The sequence below is a fragment of the Oppia nitens genome, unplaced genomic scaffold, assembly GCF_028296485.1.
Source record: "Oppia nitens isolate AA-2021 unplaced genomic scaffold, nextdenovo-longstitch-racon4-pilon3 scaffold8_pilon_pilon_pilon, whole genome shotgun sequence".
Taxonomy (NCBI): domain Eukaryota; kingdom Metazoa; phylum Arthropoda; class Arachnida; order Sarcoptiformes; family Oppiidae; genus Oppia; species Oppia nitens.
In genome coordinates this window covers 3,240,001-3,255,327 of record NW_026533252.1, presented here as the reverse complement: position 1 = coordinate 3,255,327, position 15,327 = coordinate 3,240,001, and the positions used below count along the sequence as shown (strand labels likewise).

The 15,327-nt window shown below is 29.2% G+C and overlaps 3 protein-coding genes across 3 annotated transcripts in view; 1 reads left to right on the top strand and 2 right to left on the bottom strand.

Annotated features, from left to right (window-relative positions):
• The first annotated feature begins 79 nt into the window (after nt 1-79).
• Nucleotides 80-8,387, top strand: LOC128964292 (phosphatidylinositol 4-kinase alpha-like). Its single transcript, XM_054310874.1, has 19 exons — nt 80-262; nt 329-448; nt 556-649; nt 770-946; nt 1,036-1,676; nt 1,772-1,868; nt 1,976-3,948; nt 4,015-4,602; nt 4,704-4,862; nt 4,964-5,220; nt 5,292-5,867; nt 6,155-6,287; nt 6,397-6,522; nt 6,594-6,647; nt 6,749-6,869; nt 6,962-7,407; nt 7,490-7,594; nt 7,666-7,912; nt 7,986-8,387. Exons 1-19 carry the CDS (start codon nt 170-172, stop codon nt 8,369-8,371), a joined length of 6,393 nt encoding a protein of 2,130 aa, XP_054166849.1. The 5' UTR covers nt 80-169; the 3' UTR covers nt 8,372-8,387.
• A 2,234-nt stretch (nt 8,388-10,621) lies between these two features.
• LOC128964294 (protein unc-119 homolog B-like) lies at nt 10,622-12,623 on the bottom strand. The gene is made up of 4 exons (XM_054310875.1): nt 12,430-12,623; nt 11,293-11,524; nt 10,939-11,111; nt 10,622-10,864 (listed from the first exon to the last, which is right to left on the bottom strand). The coding sequence occupies exons 1-4, from the start codon at nt 12,611-12,613 to the stop codon at nt 10,752-10,754; spliced, it is 702 nt and encodes a 233-aa protein (XP_054166850.1). The 5' UTR covers nt 12,614-12,623; the 3' UTR covers nt 10,622-10,751.
• Nucleotides 12,624-13,770: 1,147 nt separating this feature from the next.
• Nucleotides 13,771-15,327, bottom strand: part of LOC128964406 (tectonic-like complex member MKS1) — a gene marked incomplete at its 3' end in the record, with an annotated part of 4,335 nt that continues 2,778 nt past the window's right edge. The window contains exons 2-4 of the mRNA XM_054310995.1: nt 15,193-15,327; nt 14,987-15,069; nt 13,771-13,915 (exon numbers count right to left, since the gene is read on the bottom strand). The exon at nt 15,193-15,327 is cut by the window's right edge and continues 296 nt beyond it. Of these exons, the coding sequence (XP_054166970.1) occupies nt 13,771-13,915; nt 14,987-15,069; nt 15,193-15,327 (363 nt within the window). The remainder of the gene's footprint in view (nt 13,916-14,986; nt 15,070-15,192) is intronic.

The window sequence follows — 15,327 nt, the reverse complement described above, 5'->3', positions numbered from 1 at the left end:
TATTTTTGATAGAAATTAGTCATCACTTAAAATCATTTAATATTTTAAAAGATATATTAATAATAAATATATTGTGAATATATTTATCGGTGAATCGGGATTTTGAAAACAAACCCAATTGTAACCGAAACCTACCGCCGATTGTGACCGTCAGTCGACAATAAAAAAAATGCCGATAAACAATGAAAACAATTTTTTCTATCATTCCGTTCAGCATTTGGCCCGATCTCTGGCCAGAATCGACGGATTGCCGGCCGAAAAGGTTTTTTTTGACTGAAAAAAACAATTATATTTTTAAATATTTTTTCCCTTCGTTTTTCACCGACAGTTAAACGTATTGTTTTCAATGTGTCCGCAAGTATTACTAAATGGACAGTTGGCTATTGACCAAAGAGGACAGGACTCGGTGACAGCACTTATCATATACTTCATTGAATCACATTTTCAGGTATTGATGCGATGGTGTTGTTGTGATTTGATTGATTGATTGGCCACTAATTGTATGATTTTTTGTTTATTTGTATTACTATTGATGGACTAACTCGACATCGACAGCACAAACAGCTTATCATAAGTTATTTAATCAATTTGTTGAATGGTCTCAAAGATGCCGTTTTCAGCGATTCAATCAAATTACACGATTCCGACCGTAAGTTTGTTTTTTTTCAGATGACAAACAAAACAAATGATAAACTATTTGTTTGTTTTTTTTTGTGGTATTAATAGTGATATTCAAATGACAATAATTTCCTTCTTCTTCTTCTTTCAGGAATTCCAATCGCCGAGAGATTTAGTTTCTGTTTGAACACCGGTTTGTCGGACATCGCCTACTTTTGTCCAGAATATAGTCATAAGATTATCACCGAACAGGTCTATTGTGTCGAATTGCTAACCAATTCGATACTCGACGCCAAACAAGTCCTTAGCGGTGATATATCACAGAAAAGTGAGTTAATTGAAACTGAATTTAAAATATTATATATTTACCGGTAGAGTAATTAAATGATTTTGTTTTTCTTAAAAAAAAAATTTCAGTACATTTCTGTGAGACAATTGTTCCCATTTATATTGGTTTGTGTCGAGCATTGGGTCGATCGCCAAATGACAGTCAAAACACGCCCCTATTTTTGCGATTATTTCCGCCGCCATCGATGCCGCCAAAGACCGACGAATCTCAATACGATTCGAGCAAAGATTTGACCGACAACTCCATCAACTCTTCCCGAAATTTAGCCAATAGTCTAATCATGAAGAAACAAACGTTACCTAACTTACAGAAACTAATTCCCCGTTCGTTTTCGAGTTTGTCGGCAAACGCTACGTGGACTGCAGGCATGAATAGACACGAAGGGACCGGTGGCGATGGACTATCTGTCGGCGGATTTGCCGGCGCCAGTCGGGCATCGTTTCAGAGCCAGATATCGGCTTACAGTCAATTCAATGATACATTGAATAACGAAATTCGTTATTTATTTTTTAAATATGGCACCTCTTTTACCACACAATTGACACAATCAAAGTCAAACATTAATGAGATTAACGGCAATCAAAAACAACATAATAATAGGGTTAACATTTCATTAGATTTTTTGCTTAAATTGCTTTCATTGGCCAAAAAAATGTTTGACAAAGAAATTTTGCAGACATTAGATGATATCGCTGTTACTATATATAAGGTTTGAATTATATATTTTTTTTAATTTACCACTATATACAGTAATTACATTTTATTTAAATTAAATTAAAATAAATATTGATTTTTATTTTAAAGACAAATCAGACGCATATTTTTCCGTACAAATCGTTGAGTGAAATAATAAATTTGGTTTCTGTTAATCTACTGAAAGAGTTGTTATATCATAGGATGGGTTTGTTTTGTTTTTTAAAAAATTTAATCAAATCAAATAAAGTAATCATTAAAATATTATTTTTTTAATTAATTTAATATTTTTTCCACGAACTGATTGTTCAACAGATTTGCCAAAATCTTTTACATCAGAAGTTCAAGAATTTATAAAATGTCTGTTCCTTTCGGGTCAGACGGAAATAATGAATAAACAGGAAAAACAAAATTCAATTTATAATAGTCTTAAACTGAATGTACTGACAAATGCTGCCTGTATTGAGCTAATGGTTTGGTCATCAAGCGATGAAATAGCTGCCGACGCTCTTTGTACGCGTCTTAACGAAAAAATCAACACATCTCACGGCCATCGGTTAGTTATAGCTCACTTGCCATTGCTATTGGTCTGTTTGGACGGTTTGGGAAAGTTGGCCGAAAAGTTTCCATCAATAGCCGGCAGCTGTATTGGATCGTTACGCGATTTTCTTATATTGCCGTCGCCGATATTGGTCAGACTGAGTAGACAACAGCTCGATATTCAAAGTTCGAGCGGCCAGTTCAGTATAACGGTGTCTTCCGATAATAACTTACCGCTAAAAAACGGTTCAAATTTGTCGAACACTTCAAACTCGCAGATAACTCAAGTCTATACAGGACTAAGAGAGAGTGCCATCGATAACATATGCATCGCATTGAGAGCTGGTCTCGAAGTCGACGCACACTGTATTCAGGCAACTATTGCATCGGTATCTAATCGGTTATATCAGTCGGAGAAAAGCGATTCCGAGTCCAACTTGATATCGATGAACACAATTATAGCTTTGGGTCGAGTGGCCTGTAATCTGTGTGATATTCCTCGATGTATGGAATCGATTCTTCAATTTTTTCAGCAACGCTTCTGTCATCCGCCATCATATCTGGACTCATTAATTGTCGAACAATTGAGTGAAATGGTAATCGTTTGCGATTGTCGTCATTATGTTTACGAAGAAGTGATGAAAATGTTTACAATGATTACTATACAATCGAGTTCTTCATATAATGTTAGTAATTGTGATGAGAAAAATCGCTACCGACACGTGTCGCTGGCGGTAATCAACGCCTTCATGAATATTGCAAACCGTATTGATGGCCAAACAGAACAAACGGATCTATTGGTTCGACTATTGGAACTGTTTGTACAGTTGGGTCTCGAAAGCAAACGCGCCAACGATAAGAGTCCGGCCGTTGCCAAGACATCGAGCAGTGCCGGTAATCTCGGTGTTTTGATTCCAGTAATCGCAACATTGATGCGACGATTGCCGTACATACAGAATCCGAAGCTCAGACTTCATAAACTGTTTCGCGATTTTTGGCTCTACTGTGTTGTCATGGGTTTCACTTCGGGTACCTATTTGTGGCCACGAGAATGGTATCAAGGAGTCAGAGAGATAGCATCAAAGTCGCCGCTATTGAAATCGAGAGAACATCTTCGCTCGGAACTACACTTCAATTCTGCCATCAGAAATGAAGCCGTTTCTGGACTCGAACTCCAAGAGATACGCAATCAGATTATTGTTGATCTCAATCATTCATCGGAAGTGACGCCCATAATCAATAAGTTGACATTCGCACAGTGCACTTATCTGTTATCGGTTTGCCGTTTAGAGACATTTCGTGTCCATAATCTGATACCCGGTATGAATCCATTTGATGTGATGTTTCAATATTTGGAAGACTCGACCATCCAAAAGGACAAGGATGGCATCTGGCAGTGTATTATGTCTATTGCCGACAAAGTATTCAACGTTTTCTTAGGCATTATGTCTAAGAAGCCTAAAAATAAATCGCGTGATTACGAACTGGAAGAATATGCAGTTTTTCTTTTAGTCAAATTCAATAATCGACAGAAACAAATCCGAAGAGTTGCCGATAAATATTTGAGTGCTTTGGTCGACAAATTTCCCCATCTTTTATGGAGTGGCAGAGTTTTGACGACAATGTTGAATATTCTTCAAGTTCTTGCCAGTGCTCTGGAATGGAATCCAAATGAAGCCAATCCTGAACTTCTAGTTCCGGATACTAATTACCGAATACAACTCACAGACACTATGGAAGCCCGAGAGGTATTTTGTGCAGGTATTAGATAAATCAGTTCCGGATTTAATATTTTTAAATTTATTTTCAACCAGAGTATTGTCAAAGACTTTGGCGCTCGATGTCAGGGCATTATTCAGGAGGCGTCCAAATGGGCGCCAAATATCACTCGATCTCATCTTCAAGAGTATTTAGCTAATATGGATCACGCAATTAGTGGTATTCAAAGACATTCGGGACTGTCGCTGGTTGTGGACTGTATGTCATCATTTGCCGGTACAGTCAATTGGAATCCGACTGCTGTGACCAGTTTAGATAATTTACCGAATTTTATCAAAAATAATTGTTCGGAATTTATTGCATCGATGAGTCTGCGGACACATTTTGCTGGCGAAGTGTCGGGAATACTATCCAATTATAAGGCTAACGAACAAAGCGAAGACAAATTGGCCGACAAATTGATTAGTGATCTAAAATTGACATCAATTGAAATGAATGTAAAAGCACATCAAGAATGTGTCTATAAGATTACGGCATTACTTATAGCCACCAAATCGTGTGATCACAAGCTATTGCATACACTGTGTTGGGCACCGGTATTCTTCTTTTCCGAAGATACCATAGCTAGTGTTATATCGTGTTGGAAGTGGTTGTTGGCCGCCCGTTCCGACTTAGAATCTAAGGTATAGTTTAATTCTCCTCCGATTATATCATAATACTTGTTGTTGTTGTGGTAAACGAATTGAAACTTTGATATTTATTTATTGTTTGTTTTGTTGAACAGTTCATTGAAGAGATGGCATCCGCTTGGAACGGAACTATTGATCGAAAATTAGGTCTGTTTGCACCCGACCCGCCACAGACGGATCCGTTAACTTCTAGTCCAACTACTATTCTTCAGCCGAATCCTCCATACATTGGCGGTCATGGACTTTGGGTTAAAGTAATAAATCAATTGACTATAAATTAATTTATTTTGGTTTATAAGAGGAAACTAAAATTGTTGTCTATATTTATATTTTTTAAAAAAATTAAATCAAATAGTTTTTAATCGAACGAATAGAGATTGCAAAATACAGTTCATTGGATCAAATCGAGATATTTGCTAATCTATTGCATCGATCGCTTCATATATCTGTCGGCCGAACTCATCATAGCTCAAGAAATATAGCAACTATTGGCTCACGATTTCGACTACTCAACTGTGGACTATCATTAGTTCAGTTCGACATTTTGCCGAAATCTATTAGTAAATCGGTTTTAAGAGAACGAGTCTATTCGGCGGCTGTCGATTACTTTTGGTAAACAATTTATTTTGTAATTTTTACAAATAATAATATATTATTTATCTATACCTTTGATATACTTTTAGTGGACCACAACTTATTGCATCGCAAAAGGGTTCCGATCTGAGAGAAGATATAATATCGTTGATCCGATTTTGGCAAAGTCTTCATTCGGATAAAAAATATTTGAAGTCATCGTTTCTGAACGATGGTATTTGGCCGGAAAATCCCACCCAATCGTTGACACTGACAACACTGAATCCCGATCTACGGTCGAGCACCGAGTTTAACCAGAGTCGCATTAATACGCCTACCGGTTGGATCAATACGGTTCCGCTCAATAGTAATATGTCGACAATATCCAAGAGATCTTCGGGTTTCAAAGGCTCGCAGTCGACAAAAATGCGCGAAAATTCTATATTTGTCGACTATTTTGTTAAGGATTACGTTAGGAAAAGAAATTTGATATTAAGTTTGTTAGCCATTGAGATTGAATTGCTGATGACGTGGTATAACCCAACCGGTGCTCCCGAGGCTGCCATTCCTGGCGAGGAAACAATATCTAAGTGGCGAAACCAACCCATCACTGAACGAACGTGGAAAGAGACGGCTCGTCTGGCGTGGGATATATCGCCGACACTAGCCGTGTATCTTCCGTGCAGGTAATGTAACCGACATTTATATTATATTTTACGGGTATATGATATACGGATACATATATAGGGCTATAAAATTTATATTAATTTATGATTACTGAAAAAATTATTTGTTTCAAGATTTTTAAAATTATTTTTTTAAAAATATATACTATATATTTTTTACAACTTATAAAGTAAACTATATCTCAAATTTTTTAAAAATTAATATATTTTTTAGTTTATTGATTAATAATTACCTGTAATAACATATTATATAAACGATGAAAACAAATAATTTTAAAAAAAAATAGATTTAAAAATTCCGATGAAATCAAAGAAGAGATATCACGTTTAGTACGATTGAATCCGATAGCTGTTTGTCACATACCGGAAGCCCTTCAGTATTTGGTTACTTCAGATAGTATTTTACACGACTCTCCAGAGGTATGTTGTGCTGTATATTATTGCAAAATTAATTACCCATTAATTATATATATATATATATAAATATACAATATATTGATTATATTGTCAAAAATTGTGCTATTATTAGCTGACATATATGCTGACATGGGCTACCGTATCACCGATTCAGGCACTGTCATACTTTTCCAGACAATACCCGCCCCATCCGATTACAGCTCAATATGCAATACGAAATTTAGCGTCATATGATCCGGTAAATTAATTTTTATTTATTTATAAATTGTTAAATTTTTAAAATTATTAATTATTATTATTATTTAACAGAATGTTATCATGTTTTGTATTCCACAACTGGTCCAAGCGGTCCGATATGATAGTGTATGTCATTTGTTTGTGTCTAATAATTATTGACAAACATTTTTGTTTTAATTGCTGGGTTGGTATAACTGACTAATTGATTATGGATTAAAATCTTTTAGATGGGATATATATCGCAATTTATCCGATGGTCGGCCACAACATCCCAACTATTAGCCCACCAATTGATATGGAATATGAAGACAAATATGTACAGAGATGAGGACGAGAAAGAGCCCGATCGTGAGTACACTAACAATCAATTTACTGATACATTATTATTATTTTTGTTAATTCAAATTTAACCCCAAAATATACTTTCCTGAAAAAAATAGCCGATTTATATGAACTTCTTGAGCACATAACCAAAACAATAGTCGACTCGCTGTCCGGACCGGCCAAAGAGTTCTACGAAAGAGAGTTTGATTTTTTCGGCAAAATAACTGCCATTTCCGGTGATATACGTAATTATCCGAAAGGAAAGGAACGTAAAGAAGCGCTACTGAAAGCCCTGAGAAAGATAAAGGTTCAGTTGGGTTGTTATCTGCCATCGAATGCCGAAGCGCTTGTCATAGATATCGATCCGGAAAAGGGTATACCATTGCAGAGTGCAGCCAAAGCACCGTTTTTGGCCCGATTTAAAGTTGTCCACTGCGGTATCGATCAACTTCAACGTCTGGCCATGTCATCGGATTCGCAGAATAAGAGCAATCATAGGTTATCGATGGGTGTGGAGATGTGGCAGGCGGCCATCTTTAAAGTTGGCGACGATGTTCGACAGGTAAGACCATAGACATCAACACACTATGGGTTATCCGTTTTTTTTGTTGTGATTATCGGTTACTTATATTTTGTTTTTACAGGACATGTTAGCCCTTCAGATAATCAGTTTATTTAAAAATATATTCAAAAAAGTTGGAATCGATGTCTTCTTGTTTCCATATAAAGTGATCGCTACCTCACCCGGAGTAAGTCATCTACATCTCTGTTTTTTGATGTACCGGTAATTACCGTAAGATTTATTAATATTTTTGTTTAGTGCGGAGTCATTGAATGCATTCCTGACGCTAAATCGCGCGACCAATTGGGACGTCAGACAGATATATCACTTTACGATTACTTTCTGAAGACCTATGGCGACGAATCTTCCAATCGTTTTCAAGAAGCCCGAAGAAATTTTGTCAAAAGTATGGCCGCCTATAGTGTAGTCGGATTTTTGCTTCAGATTAAGGACAGACACAATGGAAACATTATGATCGATAGAGACGGACACATCATTCATATAGGTTTGACATCACTTTCCTCCAAAAAAAGATCTTTAATAACAATAATTTTTTAAAAACTTATAAAAATTTATAGATTTTGGATTCATGTTTGAGAGCAGTCCGGGCGGCAACTGGGGCTTCGAGCCGGACATTAAGCTAACCGACGAAATGGTATTAGTAATGGGCGGTAAAATGGAGGCGCCCACATTCAAATGGTTCCAGGATCTATGCGTTCAGGCCTATCTGGCTGTCCGGCCCTATCGGGAGCCCATAGTTACGTTGGTGTCGCTCATGCTGGACACTGGTCTACCATGTTTTAGAGGACAAACAGTCAAACAATTGAGAGCCCGATTTGCGCCGAACGCCAGCGAGAAGGAGGCGTCGGCTTATATGTTGAAAATAATTCGCGACTCATTCCTCAACTTCCGGACGCGAACTTACGATATGATTCAATACTATCAAAATCAGATCCCATATTAAACTAACAAACAAAAAAAGGGGGTCTTATTATCGTTTGATTTAATATTTATTTTTCAAATAATAATATAATTTAATTTTTTTTAGTTGCGGTAACTCAAAAAATATTAAATATGCATTCCCTAATACTATTGAAAATTGTATTGAAATATTTTTATGTGATATTATTATATTAATAATTATAATAATAATAATTATTATTATTAAATTATTATTAATTGATCATTTGGTCTCAGGCAATATATATATATATATAATTTATATATATATTAATTTATACCAGTAATACACATACAGTATAATTTGTAAATATTATTGTTTGTTTGATTTGTTGACTAATATTATGATTTTAATTTTTATTTAAACTATTTAATCAAGATTGTTATATATATATATATATATATATACGCACAGTATATATACTGTATTATTTGTTGTAAATATATATAACTTATACAAACATTAATTAAATTTAATAAGATAATCAAATTATTATATATAAATTTTTAAAATTTTAATCTTATAATAATAATAATACATAAACATGAAAATTATTTTAACATTTGTAAATTTTGATTTTAAAAATTAAACAGTCATCAACAACAACAACAAAAATTAGTTAATAATGATAAATGAATTTTTTAGACAATTGAAAAATAACTTATATATAAATTATATTAACATGTTTTTATTAAACAATACAATGACTAATTAGGTTAGGTAATTATAAAATAAAATTACTATAGTTATAATCGACTGTTAATAATAATTTAATTGTTGTTGTTAATGTATTTTAATAGTTTAATAATTTATTATTAAACCCTATGTAATAAATTGTGCAAGCACACACACACACAAACACACATGTTTTAATCTAAATAAAAATTATACTTGATAAAATATTATGTATATTTGTTTGACTTTGTTTATTTTATTTTATTTTTTAGATAAAACGTAAATGTTTTAGATGTTTGTAAATCTAGATTATACAGAAACATCATATATTATACATGATGTTATTTTTATGATTTTTTTGTTGTTAAATAAATATTATAAATAATAATAATAATAAAAAGTTATATTTTTTCAGTCTTTCAATTGTTACTACAATATTAAATGTTAAATTATTAATTAATTGTTAACATACAATAAATTAGCAACCATTATATATAATATATATATATATTAATAAATTATGATTTAAACTATACAATTTTTTTCAATATATTTAACCACTAACCATTGTAATGCCATAATATATTAACATAACTTTTTCTATGGCATCGTTTCATCATTCATCAAAAAATTATCCTCTTTTTTGCTTATTTATTATTAAATCTATAATAAATCTAAATATAATTATATAATTTATATACTGTATATATTTTTTATATGCTTATATTAATATTATATATATATGTATATAATTAAAATATAAATTATATCATATAAATTAATAGGCATCGGTAAAAACCGGTACAATAATGTTGCAAAACTTTTTTTTTTTAAGTTAAGTTATTTTTGTTGATATAATAAAATAATTATTGTTAGTGAAATTTGCATGTTTTTTTAAGTATAAAAAACAATTTTTTTTTTTTAAGTAAAAGGGTTTTTTTAAAATTGAGTAAAATCAGTTAAATATATGTATTTTTTGTTTTGTTTATATCTACTGGACATGTTTTTTTTTAATTTGACAAATGTAAATTTTTGTTTTTTTTTGCAAATTTCACACCCCCTCAAAATTTATTAATCATTATTTTTGTATATTAAAAAATAGTATGCAACCATATTATTGACGGGGGTTTTTACTCTCTTTCTCTCTCTCTCTCTCTCTCTCAATGATTCCTAAAGCATAAGTTATTTTTGTTTATAAATTTATAAATTAAATTTTTTGTTTATCATAACATACATAGATTAAAACTTTTAAAAAAGTTTAAAATGAGTATTTAAATTCAACATAGACTATAAAAAATGTTGACATTACAATAAAACTAATTTTTCACTAATAATACAGGTATATGTATTTATATATATATATATAATTTCTAAATAAAAATCTAACAAAAAAATAACTAATTATAAATACTAATTATTGATAACAATGTCAATAAACTATTTGAAAAGAAAACTAAATAACAAAAACAAATTGCTAATTAAAAAAAAAATACTTAAATAGATGAAATTGTTTTGTTATTTTTTTATCAATTAAATTAATTTTTTGTAAAATCTCATTCAAAATATATGTATATTCATATAATAATAATATATAGTGTGATTCAAAATTGTATGATTTGGTCAATTGATTTGCTTTTCATTTTTTTTTTGTAAATTAATTAATTAATTAATTAAAGGACGTAATCAACTATAAATTGGACGATGAGCCTCATAGTCCTCCATTGTAGGCATAGTCGGCCTTATTATGCATTATTAGCTTATTGTCCACAAAGTAGTAGCTATCGGATCGGGTCTCAAATGGATTGGCGATCATCTCTTCGCCTAATAATAAAAATTATTATATAATAATAATATTATTAATAATTTTTTTTAGAAAAATTCAAATGTTTTCTCACATAATTCAGTACTAAGTGTAGGAAATTCATAAATATGTTCACAACTGTTATGACTATTAGGAATACAGAAACCAAAATTAAAGTCAAAAGTCTTCAATAGTTTCTCTCCATAGAAGTGCTTCTCAATCATACGAAAACTGTTGATCGGTTTGTCACCGATGCGGAACTCAACACTGTTTTTGTTGTAGGGGACAGGTATTAATTGGGGACAACAAACAACAAAATTAATTATTTTAATGGGTTTTAAAGTTTCAATTGGCATCAAAATCCTCAAGAGGAGTATAATAGCCACCAATAATTGTGGACAAAAACTATTAAAAATATATAAAATTTCAAAATTCAAACGATACATACGTAGCGCCAACCGTCTTGAGCTTCAAGAATTGCGATGTGAACTGATAGCGAACAAATCGACCCGAATTGGCGTCCATTTGCTGATCGTCCAAATCGTGGCCATCATCACCGTCTGGATCGGTTGCGGTCGGCTTTACGATCTCGAATAATATTAATCCCGTTTCCATATCTCTGATCTTAAATCTTGTAAACTCGATATCGTAGACGTTTGCTTCGGGCGGACACAAGTAATCTGTAGAATATTACGGAAATATTCGGGAATTTTTTTTAAACCGGGTATTAAAACCGATAATTTTGTCAAATTATTTTAATGTTTTTTTAAATAATAATAATTTTATATAGAAAAATATCAACAAATTTTAGTTAATTGCAAAAGTTCGTAGCTGTGCCTAAATTATAATAAATTTATGTCTAGTCTAGTATCTTATAGTATTGTCAATGGCAGTGTGTCTTCAATATAAATATTTATATAAAATTTTTTGGTTTAAATGATACTTTTTAAAATATTTACTAAATTTTAGAGAGAAAAAAAATAATAATCTAATAGTCAATAACTTCATGCTTTGTAACCAAAAATTAAAGATAACTTTTATTATAATAATTAAATACCAGTAGTTAGTATTACCGGTAAAAAATATTATTTTTTTTAAACTCTGTTACAAACTTATTAAAAAACCTAAATTATAAATTATTTCAAATGATTAACTAGACTTTCAAGATATTTAAAATTAATAAAAAAAACTAATATTTAATAATTTAGATAAAATAAACTTTAGATAGTCATTTGAAATCAATTTAATTATAAAATAACTAAACAATTATTTTATATAATTATCAAAAATTGTATAGAAATCTTAATTACGGTAATATATATTTTTTATATTTAAAAAAAAACAATATTTAACTTTATTTTGCAGTAATTTATATTACTAAAAAATAGAAATTAATAAACCGTACTAGATAATTTATAGGTATACATAAAATAAATAAATAATATTATTATTAAAATTTTTTCTCACATAAGTCTTAAAATTATTGAAAACTATTTTTTTTTTAAATAAAATTAATTAAATTTGTGTTAAAATTTTAACAATAAATTAATTAATTTAATATAATATATCATATAATTTAACAAACGTTTAGCAATTGTCGGCAAACGTATAACATCTTCGGGTGTAATGAATGGCTTTTGGAGAAGATCTTCATCGGAGATGCGATGCTTGCTATCGATGGCCACATCCTTGCGGTGACCGCGCGATTGTCTGCTACTAAATGTCTGCTTTTTGTTTGGCTTTACCGATGCAACCGATGAAGAGCTCATTGTTTTTTAATTAATTTTTGACACCAATTATAATCGGTAAACAATTTTTGTTAAAATTTTTTATATTAATATTATAATTAATAAATTAATTGATCACAACTTTTAGCACACAATTTCACTTTAACTTAAAGATAGGAAATAAAAAAATTATTTTATTATAATATATTAAATAAAACTATTAAATAATTTTAGTTTTTTATTTCATCGGTTTGTTTGTTGTGTCTGTAAAAAAAACGAGTCAAACAAACACTCAACTTATGGTATATTAATATAATTATAATAATAATAATATCATTTAAAAATATAAATATATAAGTGATATATAAATAAGTTTTGAATCAAATTTGTGTTATTATTATTATTATTTTATTTGTGATATAAATATTGATTATATATTTATTATTATTATAATAATGATTATTATTATTAGAGTTTAATATTACTATAAATATCAATACAAACACATCAAACATTAAATCACTTGTAAACAAAACAATCCAATGGTTGCCATGGAGTCTATGCTTTGGCCCAAAATGTATGTAAAATATATATATAAATAAAAAATAAATAAAAATATATATAAAAAACAACAAAAATAACGCTAGTTTTACAGTTATATATATGATATCATTTAAATAATAAATTATTACGATATACAGTATCATAAATTGATTCATAATGTTATACCCATTTAAATATAAAATTTATTCATAAAAACTTTTTTTTTTGTTTTTTTGTTTTCTTCAAATGAAAGTCATTTACTAATAATTAAAAAAAATCATAAAATTTTATGATTTAGTTAATATATATTTTATATATATATACATATATATAGTTATTAAAAAGTTTTATATATTAATTTATATTACGGTAATAATAAATTCTCATTAAATAAATAACCAAAAAATTCCCGTTAATAGTCTATATGATGACTATAATAAAATTGTATGTTAAATATCTGATATTATATAAGTTAATTATTAGTTTTTTTACCTGTAATTTATTACATGGATATATTATTATTATTATTATTATTATTTGTTTTTTAATGATAATTTACAGTGTAGTAAATTATATAATATTTATTTTTTTCAAATTAATATAAATAATACATTAATAATTATTTTATTTTTTAAAAATCATTAAATATAGTAATTATCATTTAATTCGGATCTAATTGAATCCATTCGTCTCTTTGCCCGTTGAAATGCCAATACAACAGACAATATGTTGTGTTTTAGTGAATCCAGTGATGAAGAACTTTTGATGTGATATTTGTCTTTAGTCATCACTTTAGGGGATCTATTTATTTTCAGAGGAGGAAAAAATTATTATAATAAAATATTATCTCAATTTAATAGTCCACACAATGGTAACACTATGTATAATAACATTTAATATATACGATATATCGATTAATTTGTATTGTATTCATATTTTATTTAAATAAGTGGATCCTATTATAAATCATTGGACAAAAAAAGTTTAGCTTTATAAATGTACTATATTTTTAATTATAAATTATAATTTACAATCCAAACTTATACTATAATATTATTATTATTGTTAGATTAATAAAGTAATATAATAATAATAAAAATATGATACTTTATTATAATTTTTTTTCAGCTATTAATTAGTTGATTATACAGTACTTTATATGTTGTCATGTGAGAACATTATCATTAATATTATTTTTATTATTATTATTGTACTGTATTATCAAATTTCAACATTAAGAAATATACATAACATAAGTCATAAAAACATACTAAGATATGGTATATGTAATACCAGTATATTTAGAAAATGTTTTTCATTGAGTTTTAGTATTAAATTACTAAACATTTTATTATTATTATTATTATTATTATTATTAGCTTAATCTACAAAATTGTTAAATACTAAACTTTTTTGTTTTCAAATTAAAGAAAATAAAGTTTTTTTTCTGGTAGCTATAAGTTTGGCCTAAATAAATCTTAAATTAAAAATCGTAATAAAACTATCACACAATCCATTATTATTATTATATAAATTTGTTATAGTTGTATATGTATTTATATATATATAAGATAATATTCAATTAATTTTTACAAATTAATTAGAAAATCAAAACATTTATATATTTTATTTATATATTACTATTACTAAAGTAGTGGGAATATATACGGTAACCGTATAATCTAAATGCAATTACGGTAAACGGTCTATAAATATATTAATGTTAATGTTTTTTTATTTTGATATTATCTAGCTAATTTTATATGCAATAATTATTTGAAGGTGATATATAATGTTACTAATTGGACAATTAAAATGCATTATAAATCTTTTTTTTTTTTAAATAAATAATTTTAAATAAATAATAATTACTGGTTTTGAATGACAACATCAATGTCAACGACAAGGGAACCGCTCGATTGAGACTCTAAGCCATAATTATTGGTACAACGATTCTGTTTGTTTGGGATAATAATAATTATAATTGATTGCAATGCCAATAACTCATGAGTTATATTTAATGATAACAATTGATTGCAATGAGAATCAAACAAACAAACAAAACAAAAAAGTTTTACCAATTTATTAGTAAAATCCTTATGAAGATTATTGACAACAGGTGTACAACCGATGAAAAACTCTTTCAATCGCTGCACTCGATCGCCAATATATGGTTTCCAAGTGCTAACCACAAGATTATGTCTTCCGGGTTT